Here is an 18442-nt window from a genome sequence, read left to right as displayed (position 1 = left end):
CTGACAATGAGTCATTTGAGGTGACTGGGGCCCGTACTTGTCCATCTGTCTGGGAAGAGTTTGATCTGGTGACACCTGATGAAGTGGACAAGGCCATTGGAGCTGTGAGTTCCGCCACCTGTTTGCTGGATCTGTGTCCCTCTTGGCTGGTTTCGGCCAGCAGGGAGGTGACATGGAGCTGGGTGCAGGAGATTGTCAATGCTTCTCTGGGGAGGGGGTCCTTCCCGGCTCCCTACAAGGAGGCACTTGTGTGCCCCCTCCTCAAGAAGCCTTCCCTGGACCCAGCCATTCTTAACAACTATCGCCCAGTCTCCAACCTTCCCTTCATGGGGAAAGTTGTTGAGAAGGTGGTGGCGCTCCAGCTCCAGCGGTCCTTGGAAGAAGCCGATTATCTAGGTCCTCAGCAGTCAGGATTCAGGCCCGGCTACAGCACGGAAACTGCTTTGGTCGCTCTGATGGATTATCTCTGGCGGGCCCAGGACAGGGGTTTATCCTCTGTCCTGATGCTCCTTGACCTCAGCGGCTTTCAATACCATCGACCATGGTATCCTTCTGCGCCAGCTGGAGGGGTTGGGAGTGGGAGGCACTGTTCTTCAGTGGTTCCCCTCCTACCTCTCCGGTCAGTCAGTCGGTGTTAGTGGGGGGCTAGAGGTCGACCTCTAGGTTACTCCCTTGTGGGGTGCCTCAGGGGTTGGTCCTCTCCCCCCTACTATTTAATATCTACATGAAACCGCTGGGTGAAATCATCCAAGGGCATGGGGTGAACTATCATCAATATGCAGATGATACCCAGCTTTACATCTCCACCACTTGTCCAGTCAGTGAAGCAGTGGAAGTGATGTGCCGGTGCCTGGAGGCTATTGGGGTCTGGCTGGGTGTCAACAGACTCAAACTCAACCCTGATAAGACGGAGTGGCTGTGGGTTTTGCCTCCCAAGGACAATTCCATCTGTCCATCCATTACCCTGGGGGGGAGTCATTGACCCCCTCAGAGAGGGTGCGCAACTTGGGTGTCCTCCTCGATCCACAGCTCACATTAGAGAAACATCTTGCAGCTCTGGCGAGGGGGGTGTTTGCCCAGGTTCGCCTGGTGCACCAGTTGCGGCCCTATTTGGACCGGGAGTCACTGCTCACAGACACTCATGCCCTCATCACCTCGAGGCTCGACTACTGTAATGCTCTCTACATGGGGCTACCTTTGAAAAGTGTTCGGAAACTTCAGATCGTGCAGAATGCTGCTGTGAGAGCAATCATGGGCTTCCCTAAATATGCCCATGTCACACCAACACTCCACAGTCTGCATTGGTTACCAATCAGTTTCCGGTCACAATTCAAAGTGTTGGTTATGACCTATAAAGTCCTTCATGGCACCGGGCCAGATTATCTAAGGGACCGCCTTCTGATGCACGAATCCCAGCGACCAGTTAGGTCCCACAGAGTGGGCCTTCTCCGGGTCCCGTCAACTAAACAGTGTCGGTTTGCGGGGCCCAGGGGAAGAGCGTTCTCTGTGGCGGCCCCGGCCCTCTGGAACCAACTCCCTCCAGAGATTAGAATAGCCCCCACCCTCATTGCCTTTCGTAAGCTCCTCAAAACCCACCTCTGCCGTCAGGCATGGGGGAACTAAGATAATCTTTCCCCCTAGGCTTCTACAATTTATGCATGGTATGTTTGTATGTATGATTGGTTTTATAACAAGGATTTCTAGCTGTTTTAGTATTGGATTTTTACATTCTGTTTTTATCACTGTTGTTAGCCGCCCCGAGTCCACAGAGAGGGGCGGCATACAAATCCAATCAATCAATAAATCAATAAATAAATGAATAAAAATAAATAAATAATAAATGAATAAATGAATAAAAATAATTAAATAATAAATGAATAAATGAATAAAAATAAATAATAAATGAATAAAAATAAATAAATAATAAATAAATAAATAAAAATAAATAAATAAATAAATAAAGCTTTAACTTTACAGCAGCTGCTACAAGATCAGAAATATTTATACTTTGTTTCTTACATAAGCAGTCACTCATCCCTTCCTGGCCCCCTGTCTGAAGACAATAGTTGTAGTTATAGTTATAGTTTATTAGATTTGTATGCCGCCCCTCTCCGAAGACTCGGGGCGGCTCACAACATAATAGTGATACAGTACATTACAAATCTAATAGTAAAAGTTAAATCAGTTTAAAAACATTAATACATATTAAAATCCCTAACTATACAATCATACACATTCAACCTAATCCATCATACAGTGAGGCCGAAAACATAATAAAAAAGGGGGGAGAAGATGATAATTATCCCCACGCCTGGCGACAAAGGTGGGTCTTCAGCATTTTACGGAAGGCGAGGAGGGTGGGGGCTATTCGAATCTCTGGAGGGAGTTGATTCCAGAGGGCCGGGGCCGTCACAGAGAAGGCTCTACCCCTGGGTCCCGCCAACCAACATTGTTTAGTCGATGGGACCCAGAGAAGGCCAACTCTGTGGGACCTAACCAGTCGCTGGGATTCATGCGGCAGAAGGCGGTCTCGGAGATATTCTGGTCCAATGCCATGTAGGGCTTTATAGGTCATAACCAACACTTTGAATTGTGACCAGAAACTGATCGGCAGCCAATGCAATAGTCATGCTGATGTTTCTATTCATGTTTTATCCACTTTATTTTCAGACCCTTTTTAGTCACTTTTTTTTCATCAAAGTGCTAGTGGGTTGGCACAAGTTTGCCATATCCTACTTGACCAAGCCAAGCAGATTGTTTCATACTGTCCCCAATGTTCTGGGGCATCCCCCTCGGGGGACACGGGAGCTAATCCCCATTCAGCTCTAATCAACTATGGCAAATGGATGTTACTCACGTTCCCCCTTTGGCTCCCTGAAAGTATATTCGTTTATCTTTCAATACTTATTCAGGAGCACTTTGGGCCATGCCTCAACAAGGGAACAGTTAATCATGTTATTTCTCATCTTTTTTCGACTATCACAGCCATGGGCAAGCCTGCTTCTTTAAAAACTGATAACGGACCAGCCTATACGTCACTGGTCTGTCTCCAATTTTGTACAACCTGGAATATTGTTCTTACTCATGGTCTCACCTATAATTCAACAGTGGAGCATTCTTTAAGGAATGGCTCCAAATGAACAAAAAAGAGGGTTCTCAAGTACATAATTTATCGTGGGCAACACAACAGTTTAAAAAAGTATTTACTATTACAGTGGTACCTCTACTTAAGAACGCTTCTACTTAAGAACTTTTCTAGATAAGAACTGGGTGCTCAAGATTTTTTTTTGCCTCTACTTAAGAACCATTTTCTACTTTCATTTCCCAGAAATTTGAGAGCGGCACGAAGGCCCGGCCAGTTTCCTGCCATTCCCCCTTTAATCCCGGCCATCTTGGGTTTTTCTGGGCTGCCAGAGGAGCCTTTCAGTAGCGCTTAAGGAGGCTTTGGCGAACGGAGCGGGATTTTTTCTCTGGGAGCTTGGAGGGAATAAATCACTTCACTGTGGTGACTCCCTCACACTGCCTCCCTTACACCTGGCATGAGATTGCCTCCTGGAGCGCCTGGGCACAGAAAGGCAAAGGGGGACACTCACCTCACCTTCTTCCTTCGGCAAGGACTGTCCTCCTCTTCTTCCTCCTCTTCATCCCACCCAAATTCCGAGCTTTTATTTCTTTCCTAATGGGTTTGTATGCATTATTAACTTTTACATTGATTCCTATGGGAAAAATTGCTTCTACTTAAGAACCTGGCCACGGTACGTATTAAGTTCTTAAGTAGAGGTACCACTGTATTTGAATGTTTCTATTCAAAATTTGACCATATATCAGAGACACTTTCAACAGAAAGCAAGCTTGCCTCCCCCTTTAGTATATTATCAGGTATTGCCAGATAAGACATGGGTTGGAGCACATCCCTTTGTTCACGTGTGAATAAGGATATGCTGCTGTGCTTGCTCCTACAGGACCTTTGTGGATTCCAGCGTGTTTCCTCCCCCCAGCCAAGGAGTCATGGCATCAGTCCCTGGATCCAGTTTCAAAAATCGGCAAGGTGACTCTCCAGATGGCACAGCGACCAATCTGATCCCATTGTGCCAGTCATTCAGTGGCATGGGGAGATGTGAAGAACTTGACCGCCAAAGCATACAATGACAAGTTAAAGTAACAAAATTAAAGTAACATAAATCCTACACTAATCTTACCAAGGTCTCTTCCATCCTTTTTAGGATGTTGCCAAAGTCAATAAGTGTGTGGTACCATATTTACCAGTTTAAGCTGCCATTTTTGCAGTTTTAACAAATTCCTTAGGCATCATTTGTGTTTGATTGTCCATAGATGCTTGGTTCAATGTTTTTCCTCCTTTTTCAACATATGTATCATAGCTTTTCACCCAAACCTCATCCCAAATTGCCTCAAGATCAGGTTGATGCCCTCTATAAGCAATTGCAGGGATATTCTACTGATTATGACACTTTTAGTAACTCCTCTTATGACGATGCATTGTTTAACAAAACAAAAGAGTGAGATGTAGAGATAGAGATCATGTAGAAGTTGTGTGCAGCAAACTGCCTACCTCTAGCAGGCCTCGCATACTTAACATAATCTCAACTCAGTTCACATCACCAGGATGATGTAGAACACTATCCCTGGCTTGTACGTGATCTCATCAACAGGATGTCCTTAAGAAGAAGAATTCACCAGCAAAAATGTGATTGCTCTTTGTTACCTTTTGCTGCTTGGAAAACTATACAAAAGCAATAAACGCTGCAAAAACAGTCAGACATGTTGGCATCCTGCAATGACTGGTCTTTAACACTGGTCTTTAACACCATCATTGGCCCCTTGAGTGCAATGTAGAATATTCAAAGGAAACAGAACAATTAAAGAGGTAACCTAATCCACCTTGGTTCAAAGGGCAAGTAGTGGTCTAGAAAATGTTGCTTAGAGGTCAATTTCCCCAAAGTAATCCTTTCAGAATAATACTTGAGAAGAAAATGAGAGCAGAGAACATGCTTTATTGAGAAGTTGATACACCGATAGCATATTCTAAAATATCCAGGAAAACAGTTTTGCTTCTATACAAGACCAGCTTCTCTTTTGTCACAAAAAAGAGCATTACACCCATTTTTTGCAATAACCTAGAAGCTGAGAACAATTGCCAGACAATGTTCAGATATAGAAATCCTGCAGACTGAGGATGGCAATAAAAAGGCAGAACCAAACACAAGAACCAACAGGTAGGAATTTTTATCTAAAAATCCTTCATGGTAATTGAACAAGTCTATTTATTTTTATCATGATGGGAGGCGAAAGGACAATTCTTAAAAAAATATTCAGTTAAAAACATTGTTATGTCATGCAGGTGTCTACTATTAAAATTGCATGCTAGGCAGGAGTGAAAGGCATAGCTGTAGGGATAACACTATCTTCAGGATTTTTCATATGTCACCTAACTTAACATTAAAAGCCACACTCCTACTTTTGTGGAAACTGCAATTAGAATGCAGAATACACAAGCCCATTTTTCTGCAGGCCCCAAACAAATAAAACATACTGGGTTTTTTTGCAGAATCCACCATGCCAGGAAGAAAAATAAATCACTGCCTCAATAGAGGAAGCATTCTCAAGTTGAAACCCAGAGTGTAAATGTTCATACTTCAAGCTGGCTGAGCACAATAATTTATTTTTATTTATTGGATTTATATGCCGTTAATCTCCACTAGCTAATTTGATCTCTGCATGTAAGTGTATTCCCAGTGCAAAGTTACTCTGTGTCTCATTTGGGAAAAGATTCCCATCTCAAATATTGGGATATTACTGCATATCATGTACATCCATGGATCAGCCAGTAGAGCTACCCAATATAGGACAGAGACACAGCTCAGCAGTTGAGACATAACTTCACACCAGTAATACAGACAAAAAGGGGGAAAAAGCCTTATAAAGACTATTGGTAAGCCAATTCTTTATGTATACATTGCCACCTATACATATCTGAACTCGGCAGATAATAGCATAGCAGAGTAGCCACTGTTTTCCTTTTTTTTCCTTTTGTAATATAGGAAGTTCAGGGGTTTAAATATGGGCAGGTTAAAATACTTGTAGCACCTGACTTAAAATGGTCAAGAGTTTTACTCTTAACAATTTATAAATTTCTACTGGACAAAATGCTCTGACTCCTCTCTTTCATCAGTCCCAGCCATTATAAGAAAGTATTCTCTAAAAACTTTATTCAAAATATGAATATATTCTCATTTAAAATGGGCTTGCTTACTAGAGAACTGGTGCTGGGGCGTATTATAGTTTTTTTTGAACTTTTATTTTTAATTTGTCACAATTAAAATTATGACATTTTAAATTTGTCATAATAATATGGAGTCATAATAAACCTCCAGGTATCAAACCTTAAAATGAGATTAAAATTTATCTTTGGGTATCCTTGTATAAAAGACTTTATTTTTATTTTTAAAACAATAAAATTATTTCTAAAATACTCATAACTACCTACCTCCCCTCAGTGGCTTTTGAGCCAACTTTCAACATTCATTTTGGAGCAACATAGCTGAAGCTGTCAATTTCCTTAGAGACTACTTGAAAAAAGAATAAGAAAATTATCAGACCAAGGCAGTCTCATTGGCAGGGAAAATCTGCAAATTGACAATGCAGGCCCAAAAAATACAAGCCATCGTGAAGACTACATTCAGTCAGCTGCAGCGAATTGCCCTGAGGCCTGGCATCAGCATATCCAGCAGCTTCACAAATTGAATAATAAATCACAAAACTGCCAAATGTATACAGCGATGTACTGCAAAGGAATAATTTGGCAAAAAGAGTAGTGCTCCCCTACCAGCTGATGAAATGTGTTTCTATGCATATTCCTTGGGCTTCAAACATAGGAGACTTGAAGCAGCTAATCCAAAATAATGAGGCATGCCAAATTAGAGATGATGCTATGCCAAGGCTCAAATGTTGATCTTGCAATTTTTTTCTCTACAAAGTTAATTTAATTGACTCTTGAAATACGTATATTGGCAGTTAGAGTCTATTCAAAAACTGCCATCAGGGTCACTTGTCCAAAATTACAGCAGATTGAATAATGGCAACTTGTCTTTTCATTCAGGCATGCAATCAAGACCAGATAATATGGGATCTTTCCTGCTTGATAAATCCCTATTGGGGATCTGACTATCCTGGTTACAAAATCCAATTCACAGAGGGCTGACTCATTGCTTCTGATACCCTGTATCCAAAATTATAAAATCATTACTATTCTCAGAAACCAAAGCCAGTTTGGAGCATCCTTGCCCATCAACTCTTTTGGTGGACTGAAGTGGAAAAGTATTTTACTGACAGTGTTGGAATACATAGGTGTCAAGATCAAGAAAGTTTTAGGTTCTGCAAATAAATGTGAGAAATTTGCACATCCAGAAGCAATTCAGGATTCCAGGAAGCGCTGGATCATTTCTTACTTGTACCTTGTCAACATGTGGTTAGGAAATAGTCTCACTGACATACATTTAGACTGTATATACACATGCAGCAGAATGGCAAGGAAATGTAGGGCAAATAAGATAGGTTGGAGCATTTCAGAACACAGGCACAGGATTGCTGGGTTTTTTAAAATCTATTATCTATTAAAAATATGTGGATGAAAGCTAGTATAGAAATGGGACTAATGGGAATGTCTGTCCTTAGCCCCACTAGCTTTACTTTGTTTTTAACCGAGAAATTGATTTTTCTCTGCCCCCATTCGTAAAGTGAAGCAATATAATATTTTCTATCACATTTGCAATTCCACTATATTGCATAGGTGGACTACATCTCAGAGGGCTAAACAGAATTATAAAACTAAAAATGTGAGAAGCAATCCTAGTTTTTGTGCTAGGAGCAAGTAACTGATGGAAGAGCAGCCAAATCCTACTGCACTTTCTGGAGGCCATATTAATATTGTCCAGAATTCTCATCTTTTCAATCTTGCCTCGTGGACAAGGTGTCTGGTTAAAATTGTTCTATAAAAAGTAAAACACTGCAGAAATATCTGAAAGGGAAGAGCTGGTACCAAGAACAATCACATGTCCAAGATCTGGAAGGATGTTTCTAATGCTGGGAAAAGAAAAAGTACCCACAGTGGTGATGATGGCAGCACATGAATGGGATGTTCACACTTCTTGGAAAGATTGGTTAATTAAGTGCCTTTGGGAGGGGTCCATTTCAAACAGCCAGGATCCATGATTTTATTGCTGTTGCACCTTTTGGCCTCTTTGGCTATCCATTCATCAATAAGATCCTGAGAAGAATAAGAGAAAAAGAAAGGTTTGAGGAAATTTATCTACAGAAGACATATCTATTGCAATACAATGATTAAGGCAGAATTTTCAAGCTAAGAGAGCTAAAATGGTTTTGTTTTTGCCCCTGTCCTTTAGCACAATGCTCCACCTGAAGTCAGTTCAGCATCAATCCTGCAGTGTTTAAGAAAGCTTTGGAGAAGTAAACGTTGCTTCGAGTCATCTGTAATCAAAGTTGCCTATACAGTGATCCCCCGGGTATTGCGATCCCGATCATTGCGAAATGGCTATATGGCGATTTTGCAACCCGGAAGTGAAAACACCATCTGCGCATGCGCGCCCTTTTTTCTATGGGCACGCATGCGTAGATGGTGCCGGGCAGATCAGCTGCTGGGCGGCTTCCCTAGGTCTTCCCCCTCTTGCTGGCGGGAGGGCGAGCGGCGGGCATCAGCGAGGAGTTTCCCCACCGCCCACGCAAACTCCTCGCTGCCGCTTGCCCGCCCTTCGCCCGCCCACGCCGTTCATTCTCGCCGCTTCCCAGCTGAGTCCTGAAGCGAATTGGCTTCAGGACTCAGCTGGGAAGAGCGAGCGGCACCAGCAAACGGCTTGTCCGCCGCCTGCCTGCCCGCGCGCCCGCCCTTCGCCCGCCCACGCCGTTCGCTCCCCCTCTTGCTGGCGGGAGGGCGAGAAACCCCCCCCCAGCAACCGCTCGCCCGCCGTTCACCGCTCGCCCGCCCTTCGCCCGGCCACCCGCCATTCGCTCGCTGCTGGCCCGGCCACCCGGGTTCGGGGGGGGGGGGGGTGCTGGTAAGCCCCCCATGCCGGCGGCGACGTTTTAAAACAGCCGCGCGGCTTCCCAATGAGTCCCGAAGACAAACGCAGAAGTTCGCCTTTGACGTTTGTCTTCGGGACTCAGTTGGGAAGCCGCGCGGCTGTTTTAAAACGCCGCCGCCGGCATGGGGGGCTTCCTAGCAGCCCCCCAAACCCGGGTTGGGGGTCCGGGGGGTGCTGGCAAGCCCCCCATGCCGGCGGCGACGTTTTAAAACAGCCGCGCGGCCCCCAATCTTCGGCTCCTCGCTAGCGCTGCGGAAGTAAAAACACCATCTGCGCATGCGCAGATGGTGTTTTTACTTCCGCAGCGCTACTTCGCTAAAACCCGATCATTGCTAGGGGTCCTGGAACGGAACCCTCGCAATGATCGGGGGATCACTGTATATACAAACACATGCATTGTCTGATTTGGTTCAAGAACGACACAGACTTCAGAGGATGATCAGAATTGCTGCCAACCTGCATTCCATTGAGGACCTGTATACTGCATGAGTCAAAACTGGAAATAAACTGTTTCAACTCCTACTCTCAAACAACACTATAGAGCACTGCATACCAAGACAACTAGACACAAGAGCAGTTTTTTCCCGAACACCATCACTCTGCTAAACAAATAATCCCCACAACACTGTCAAACTATTTACTAAATCTGCAATACTATTACTATACTAGTCTACGGAGAGGGGTGGCATACAAATCTAATAAATAAATAAATAAATAAATAAATAAATAAATAAATAAATAAATAAATAAATAAATAAATAAATAAATAAATAAATAAACAAACAAACAAACAAACAAACAAACAAACAAACAAACAAATAAATACTAGTTTTTTCTTATCATTCCTATCACCCATCTTCTCCCACTTATGATGGTATGACTGTAACTAGTATCCTTAAGATTTCTATTAATATTGATTATGGTCAGCGGTTCAAATCTCATCACCGGCTCAAGGTTGACTCAGCCTTCCATCCTTCCGAGGTGGGTAAAATGAGGACCCGGAATGTGGGGGCAATAGCCTAGCTCTGTTAAAAAGTGCTATTGCTAACATGTTGTAAGCCGCCCTGAGTCTAAGGAGAAGGGCGGCATAAAAATCAAATAAATAAATAAATATTTCCTGATTGTTTATGACAATCATTAAGTGTAGTACCTCATGATTCTTGACAAATGCATATTTTCCTTTATGTACATATGACCAAGGACAAATTCCTTTTGTGTCCAATCACACTTGGCCAATAAAGGGTGAAGCTATAATAACTTAGTTGCATTAATAGAAGAAAATGTACTTAAGGAAAGCTTTCCAAAATAATGTGTTCACTTGTATTGATTTTGTCATAATTCATTTTTTCGCTTCCCATAGTCACCACAGATTTGGTGAAATGACCATTTTGTTCGTAGGTCAGAGTGCCTTAGACTAGAATGACAACAACTTTGTTTTATTTAATCAAAACGTAAAACATTATATATTTTTCAAGATTTTATAACTCAAGAATTTGTTCTAAACTCCAGAACTGAACAGATCTCCCAGCTTGTTCTATATACCACTTCATTTATGGTATATTTAATTTTTTTTAAGTTCATCTGTATGATAGGGGAAGAGACGGTACTTTTTGCTTGCTATTATTAGACTGTGTGACTCAGAAATCTGAGCAATTCTTCCAAATCACCCAGAGCTAGTTACAAAAATAAAACAAGATTTATCTTCTGTTCACTCTTGGTTGAGCCTGTGCTGACCAATTAATATTGTGGTCATAAATATAAACAAAAAGTATTGAATAAATTAATATTAACAAACACAATGAGACTTTCTTTTAGGATTGCTCTCTACCGGTAAAGCTATTAACAGGAGATAATTCCTTTTTAGATAAGTTCTAATTTATCTTGGAATTTGGTCCCCAAACATGCCAATCAAAGCTCAAGGACAATTCTCAGCTTAAGAAAGAATATGTGCCCTGTCCTAAATGAAGCATCCCAGCTTTAGTCCTTACCATCTATATTTCCTTTTCTCCATTTGTAGTGTCATGCCTCTCCTATTCATTGTTTTATAATATTATTTCCTAATATGTATCTGTCTTGTTTTTTTAACAAACACAATAAATGAAATCACTACCTATCACAACTATAGGTAGTGAAAAATTTAAGGTATCAAAAGAGAAACAGGGACACTTATGTAAATATTGCTTTGTTCAGCCATCCAAAAATTATATAAGCAATTGGTGTTGCTTTATAGAATGTTTACAGTGTGGATGGAATGGAAAGCTCTTTAAATCTCCAGGTACTGAACTCCCAACAATATTCAGACAGCTATGGTTCTCAGGAAAACTGAAGAGTTGTGCAAGAGATTTCTGGGTTCAATTAATGCATACAGACTCCTGTTTTCCTATGCAGCATATCTAGGGCAGGAGAGCAATCCCACACACTCCCTGCAAATAATTTTTTAGAACTTACAGTCAGTACCCATAAACTTCCCAAACAAAGATGCAAAACTGCAAGGCAAACTCTTACTTGTCTTTTTAGGACCAGGTGTTTGCCTTTCCAGTACTTGAGCATCTGAAGGGCTTGCAGAGTGCTAACAATGTCAACAGGATTGACAGCTGTCTCTTGGCTGATCTCTGGAATAAAGAGATACACGAGTCTATTATTAATGAAACAAATACATGGGAAGTTCTACTTTAAAAAATGCTGTTTCCTGCCCTGTCACACAAAGACTGGAAGCCAGAAGACAAGTTCCTGTGTCTTTGTAAAAGAACATCATCATATCATTCTCAGAATTTATAAAGGTAGACTGAAAGCATGTCCTTCAGAAGAGAGGGGGGAAAGACTGGATGTGATTTTCTCCAGTCAATGATTAACTGCTTTCCATAACCCTTTGCTCATCCAGATGAACCACAAAAGCAAAATGAAACAAATTTAGCAGTTATGAGATACTATATCTTCTCTAGGACTAGAAGCAGAATAGAGAAGAATTTTAAGCTTCTATAGTTTGCAGGCATCTCACATTCTTTTCTTCCTACAGGAAAACATTTGTGTTTTGAAGCATGAATTTATTTATTTTCCGTTTAAATTCCAGATTATTTTGGAATTCATAAAAAATAGGGAATAGGAGAGCAAGCATCTAAGGTAAAGCAGCAGTGAAAGATAAGAGGTTATCAGACTTTTAAATATCTGGAACCCTGACCTATTCCTCAATAGGTTCTTTAATTTTATTCATTTAAAAATACAGTGGTACCTCAAGATACGAACCCCTCGTCTTACGAACAACCCGAGATACGAACCCGGGGTTCTTAAAATTTTTGCCTCTTCTTACGAACTTTTTTCGTGTTACGAATGCCAAACCCGAACTTCCGGGTTCGGCGTTCGGGAGGCTGCTAGGAAGCCCTCCGGTTGTTTTAAAAGGTGACAGCCGGGCGGGGCGGCTTCCCAGCGGCCTCCCAAACGCCGAACCCGGAAGTTCGGCAAAAGTTCGGGTTCGGGAGGCCGCTGGGAAGCCCCCCCCCCCCCGGCTGTTTTAAAAGGTGACAGCCGGGCGACAGCGGGTTTTTTGCGGGGGGTTTTTTGTTGTTGCACGGATTAATTGACTTTACATTGTTTCCTATGGGAACCAATGTTTCATCTTACGAACCTTTCGTCTTATGAACCTCCCCCTGGAACCAATTAGGTTCGTATCTTGAGGTACCACTGTACCCCCTTTTTTGCCACATAGCAAGAAAGACATTCACAGTAAAAGTAAATTGAGAAAAACTGTTCCATGTGGCCACAGTGAAGTAAGAGTTAGAATGTAAGGAAAGAGAGTGGAGAAAAGTAAAACCTACCTTTGATGGAGATTTCTTTGCCTTGGAAATTATGCAGATAACGGAGAAGAACCTCTTTCCAGTAACTACGGTAGCTGATAAGTCCCAAGTCTGACAGGGGCCTTTCTGGAGAGCCAACTTTCTCTTCCACTTTGGAAAGTAAATAGCCTGTTTAGAGAACACACGTACACTTTTGCAAATTATTCTTAAAAGATAGACTATTTTTAGACTATTTCCACCACAGTTCTATACATGGATTTCTAAACCAATTATTGGAGAGCTCAAATACTTTGTGGTGGACAAACTTATCCAAAACTCAAATTTCTTGAATTTAGTGCACAAATGAAATCAAAGGCAACTGAACAAGGCAAATTTTAAACTGGTTCAAAACGTAAGATTGTCTGAGACAAGTTAGCAACCTCTTATCTAAAATTCCCCCATTGAGCCAAACCACCTGCCCACGATCCCAGACTGTACAGAAATTGCTATCCAACCTAACAAGATGGGAGTAAATATTGAAGACTGCACTAGAATATTCATCATATTATTACTGCTATAAATGCTTAGCAGCAAATTAGAACTCTAATGCAGAATCGGCAACACAAATATGGTAGTATACTCTAAAAAGAGGTAAGAATTCTTTGTAAATCTTTTGACAAATCTAATTGTTATACCTCAAAACAGCTCTGAATCTCTGATATGATTAGGAATTGATGCAACCTGCCTGACTAGATTTCTTTAAACCATACTTTTCTGCATTAATATATTGTTGCTAAAATTTCTAAACAGTAGCTTTAGACCTCCATTACAGGTAGCATTGTATAAGATTCTATTAGCTAAATTATTTCTGGCTTATTTATTTATTGCTTTAGAAAGTTTAGATAGTTCTAGGAAATTCTTCAGGATACAAAAGATATGACCTTTAAAAACTGAGTGCTGTCTTGGTTTGTTGTTACAGCAAATAATAGTCTAGTCCAGCAATTACTCATATTTTCTGGTACTTACCAGGGATGTGCAAAATATTTGAGTTCTGAGTTGAAAATGGTAGGACAAAGTATTAAGAATCTATTAAATCCCATAGGTGTAAATGGGTAAAAAAGTGTGAACAATAAAAATTGGGGGAACCTGATAGTACCTTTCAGATCAACAAATTGCACTAACAGGAATAAGTATGCAACCAACAAAGCAATAGTTCTTAAAAGCTTAAGAGCTTTCAATGAATATTTGTTCATTAGAAAAACTGATACTCCTAATTTTTAGCTACTAGAGAGTAATGCAACAGCTTCCTTCAATGTCTAATGTAAGCAACTAGATACCTGTATCTTCTATTTTGGCTCAGTAACTCAGAGCTGTCATTTAACCCTGCTGTTCTGTTCGGGCCTGTGAGACCCGAATCAAAGTTTGAGACCCTGTAAAAAAATTTCTCTGCATATCTGAAACTTGAAATTTCATGACTTTACATCATTTCAGGGGTTCTCTCTATGAGAATTTTTTTTGTGGGGTGGGGGATTTCTTTCTTGCTGAAAAAAAAATAGTCCCTAGAGGTCTGTTCCCGGGTCACCCTGACCCGGACCGAAAATTCTTCATTTCAAATGCTTATGTTTGGTCAATTTGAAAACTTTTTTCACTTGGAAAATAGTCTGAACATTTCTGCACAGAATGATAACTGAACTGAACAAAATTATGCATATTGGTTTATTTTGATTATAAAAGGATCTTCAAACCTGGCAAGTTTAAGGCTTGCGGACTTCAACTCCCATTTCTGAGCTAGCATGACTCTGGAACCAGCTCCCCCCGGAGATTAGAATTGCCCCCACCCTCCTTGCCTTTCGTAAACTCCTTAAAACCCACCTCTGCCGTCAGCATCCATGTGTGCTTTGCTTCCCGAGTCGAATCCTTGTCCTCTGTGGTTCACCTCTCCTAACTACTCTACACATTACGTGCATCTAGAACAGGCCCCAGCTGTTATTCCTCCTCACTTATCTCAACCTCCAAAGGCAACTGGTCTCTCCAGTGGCTGGGAAATGTTGGACGGTCCTGGCTCTATCTCTACATCTGACACAGAGCATCCATCAGCATCTTCCCCAGACTCCAGAACCGGCCTAAGTTCCTTCCCAACTTCCTCATTATCCAAGTGCAGCACTTTTATTTGGAGTTTGAAACAAAAAGAGAGAATGCGCTGAAGTGTATGAGCAGGACTAGGTGGGTTAGGAAAGATGCTCTTTGGGATAGGTGCACAAGTGGACGATGTGAGTGCAGAGGAGATGGAGAAGTGGACGGGGGGCAGGCAGCAACCTGCGGCTTTCCCTGTTGACTTTCTGGAATGCCAGCTGGGAAGGTTGCAAACTTAAGCATGAATGGACTGAAAGGGTTCAGATTATTATCATGTGACTGCTGGGATGGCTGGAATTCCAAGGACCAATCATAACTTTATACTGCATAGAGGATATGTTTATTATTAGCTGTCAATGGCTAATACAGTACTGTCACACATATATAAGTAAATATACTTACTGAAATCAATAAGCATTTTGCCATACCCCTGCCTCATGTACTGAGGCATTGTCAAAATGCAAGAAACATTATAGTTGAGAAATGAGTTCTTCTCCTAAAATTGAACAAAGTAGTATTTTAGGCTAGCTTTTCATAAGAATTACATAAGCGTATAGTTAATAACAGACTGGTTCAAAGTTGAAAAAAATAATAAATAAACAAATATTTTTCCATTGAAGCAAATTTGTTCTGTCTATCCAAGAGTGATTAAGTCTTCATTTGCATTCTGTCTTGGTATGCCAAAGGTTTTCTGGAATCTCAGCGTATAGTGAGACAAATCAAACTTTTTTTTGGTTTGGTTTTGGTTTTGTTTGAATAACCATTCCCAAAAATATCCTTATTTTCAGTAGAATCTACTTTCTCAATTTATTATTCTGCCTGCCAGGGTTCCAAGTAACAAACCCATAGCAAACAAAACTCTGAGGCAAGTAGATTCCTCAAAGAATAAGTTTATTGGATATGTCATATTGGCAAAGGCTGGTGAAAACCAACTGAATATTTCTGCAGTTTCACTTCATTAAATGTAAAACTTTGTCCCTTTCCCAAAACAACCAGTCACATGGCCCAATCAGGATACAGTCCAGTTGCTAGGTGACATCAATCCCCTTCTGAACACTTGCAGAAATGTCCTTCATTCCCAAAATAATGTTTTGACTATACTACCCCAACTATCTATTCCCACCCCACTCCATCCCTCAGGTCCAGTGTGTCAGTACTGAAGTCTCAAACTGGGTTCAGTCAGGGTTCAGAGTTGACACTGCCCTTGCTACACTACTCTTTAACAGTGATCCTTTGACCCCATCTATTTAGCACCAGTATATTCATTAATGGACTTGATGGCAATACCTTTTCTCCATTTTATCACTGGGCCAGTATATATTTGGAAGCCATGTATGTATGTATGTATATCTATATCTAATATATAAAATTGCAGATTTAATTTTGCAATTTAAGTTTTGTGACTTGAGCCTGCAATTAAAGTATGTGACTTGAGTCTGCAATTAAAGTGTATGCAATTTATAATTATAAAATACGGTATATAATGTAGTAACAGACTTTTAAAAAATAATACAAACGTTGCTTTCAATTCCATATACAAGCACATATATAAACTTTAACGTGCATTGAAAATAAAATTGCACATGAGTCTAAATTACATAGACCCCAAAACTATTTTTCCCTGGATTTTTCTTTGTATATCATGATGGCTAAACTACACTGTAAAAACTTAGCAAGGTTTTTTTCTTAATTGTTATAACTAGGCTATTAGTTTGTTTCCAAATTTGGAATTTCTGAAGTATTACCTAATGGCTGTAGATTTTTGTTGATACATTAAAAAGGTCAGACACAGAACAAACTAGTCAATTTAAAAAGAGGCAAAACTCAAGCAATTACCATGTAAAGGGACAGAGAAGTTTGATTAATTTTCAAAAATAATCAAAGGGTCTAATGAAGAAGAAACTATTCATAATATTGAATGGATAACATTTCATGTTGTAAAAATATGTATATTAAGATTTAGGTTTTGCTCCATATTTTCTATTTGAGACTGGATGATTTTGTTTTCTTTCACGTTATTTTTGTTACTTTCTGTTTTCAGGATTATAAGTAGTAGGCAAAACAATAAAAAGATACAAATTAATGAAACTACATCTTTTATAATTCAGCAGCTTTTCATCCCATTTGTAATAAACGTTAAAAATATTTTCAAGAACATATTTTAATCAACATATTTATCATTGTCTAAATAAATTACTTTTCAAACCAAGTTGCATATACATACACTGTTTAACTAGAGTTGTAAGTTCAAAGCTACAAAGCTAAGTCAGAAAAATTGATTTATGACCCTTCTTCAAAATTACAGCTGTCACATGATCCCATCCCCCCCTCCCCAGTTTTGTGACAGCAATTTGGGTATTTGGCAACTGACTCACATTTACAACAATATGATCATGGTTTTTCAACTTTCCCAGCCAGATTCTGAGAAGTAGAGTGAATTGGTAAAATGTGAAATGGTCATAAAATCAGGTCCAATGACATTACTCAATGGCCATATCCTGAGCAATTTAAATTCTGGCCCCAACTGTAGTTATAAATCAAGGACTACTTGTAATAATGATGTAATAAAAGGGATTCTACATTTGAAAAATTATACACCTCCCTTCTCCTTAATAGCCTGGAAATGCCAGTCCTAGCTTGAGCCAATTTTTCCTTTAGCAAGTATTCTAGAAACATAGAAACATAGAAAACTGACGGCAGAAAAAGACCCCATGGTCCATCTAGTCTGCCCTTATACTATTTCCTGTATTTTATCTTACAATGGATATATGTTTATCCCAGGCATGTTTAAATTCAGTTACTGTGGATTTACCAACCACGTCTGCTGGAAGTTTGTTCCAAGGATCTACTACTCTTTCAGTAAAATAATATTTTCTCATGTTGCCTTTGATCTTTCCCCCAACTAACTTCAGATTATGTCCGCTTGTTCTTGTGCTCACTTTCCTATTAAAAACACTTCCCTCCTGAACCCTATTTAACCCTTTAACATATTTAAATGTTTCGATCATGTCCCCACTTTTCCTTCTGTCTTCCAGACTATACAGATTGAGTTCATTCAGTCTTTCCTGATACGTTTTATACTTAAGACCTTCCACCATTCTTATAGCCCGTCTTTGGACCCGTTCAATTTTGTCAATATCTTTTTGTAGGTGAGGTCTCCAGAACTGAACACAGTACTCCAAATGTGGTCTCACCAGCGCTCTGTATAAGGGGATCACAATCTCCCTCTTCCTGCTTGTTACACCTCTAGCTATGCAGCCAAGCATCCTACTTGCCTTTCCTACCGCCTGACCACACTGCTCACCCATTTTGAGACTGTCAGAAATCACTACCCCTAAATCCTTCTCCTCTTTTTGCTAACACAGAACTGCCTATGCAATATTCAGATTGAGGATTCCTTTTCCCCAAGTGCATTATTTTACA

At 40.5% G+C, this 18442-nt stretch overlaps 1 protein-coding gene across 7 annotated transcripts in view; it reads right to left on the bottom strand.

Annotated features, from left to right (window-relative positions):
- The window catches only part of KAT7 (lysine acetyltransferase 7), a 49215-nt gene that overhangs the window by 9607 nt on the left and 21166 nt on the right, over nucleotides 1-18442 (bottom strand). For 4 of the 7 annotated variants that reach the window (XM_070729557.1, XM_070729558.1, XM_070729560.1 and 1 more), the window contains 4 exons: nucleotides 15422-15515; nucleotides 12929-13075; nucleotides 11622-11728; nucleotides 4993-8284 (listed from right to left, as the gene is read on the bottom strand). In XM_070729557.1, coding sequence (XP_070585658.1) covers nucleotides 8183-8284; nucleotides 11622-11728; nucleotides 12929-13075; nucleotides 15422-15515 — 450 coding nt within the window. In that variant the 3' untranslated portion in view covers nucleotides 4993-8182. Of the gene's footprint in view, nucleotides 1-4992; nucleotides 8285-11621; nucleotides 11729-12928; nucleotides 13076-15421; nucleotides 15516-18442 lie in introns of those variants that run through there. The other 3 variants (XR_011556958.1, XR_011556959.1, XM_070729559.1) reach the window with 2 other exon arrangements.

Source organism: Erythrolamprus reginae, chromosome Z (genome assembly GCF_031021105.1).
Source record: "Erythrolamprus reginae isolate rEryReg1 chromosome Z, rEryReg1.hap1, whole genome shotgun sequence".
Taxonomy (NCBI): Eukaryota; Metazoa; Chordata; class Lepidosauria; order Squamata; family Dipsadidae; genus Erythrolamprus; species Erythrolamprus reginae.
Note: the sequence above shows the minus strand (reverse complement) of the source record. Positions and strands in the feature narration are given on the sequence as shown.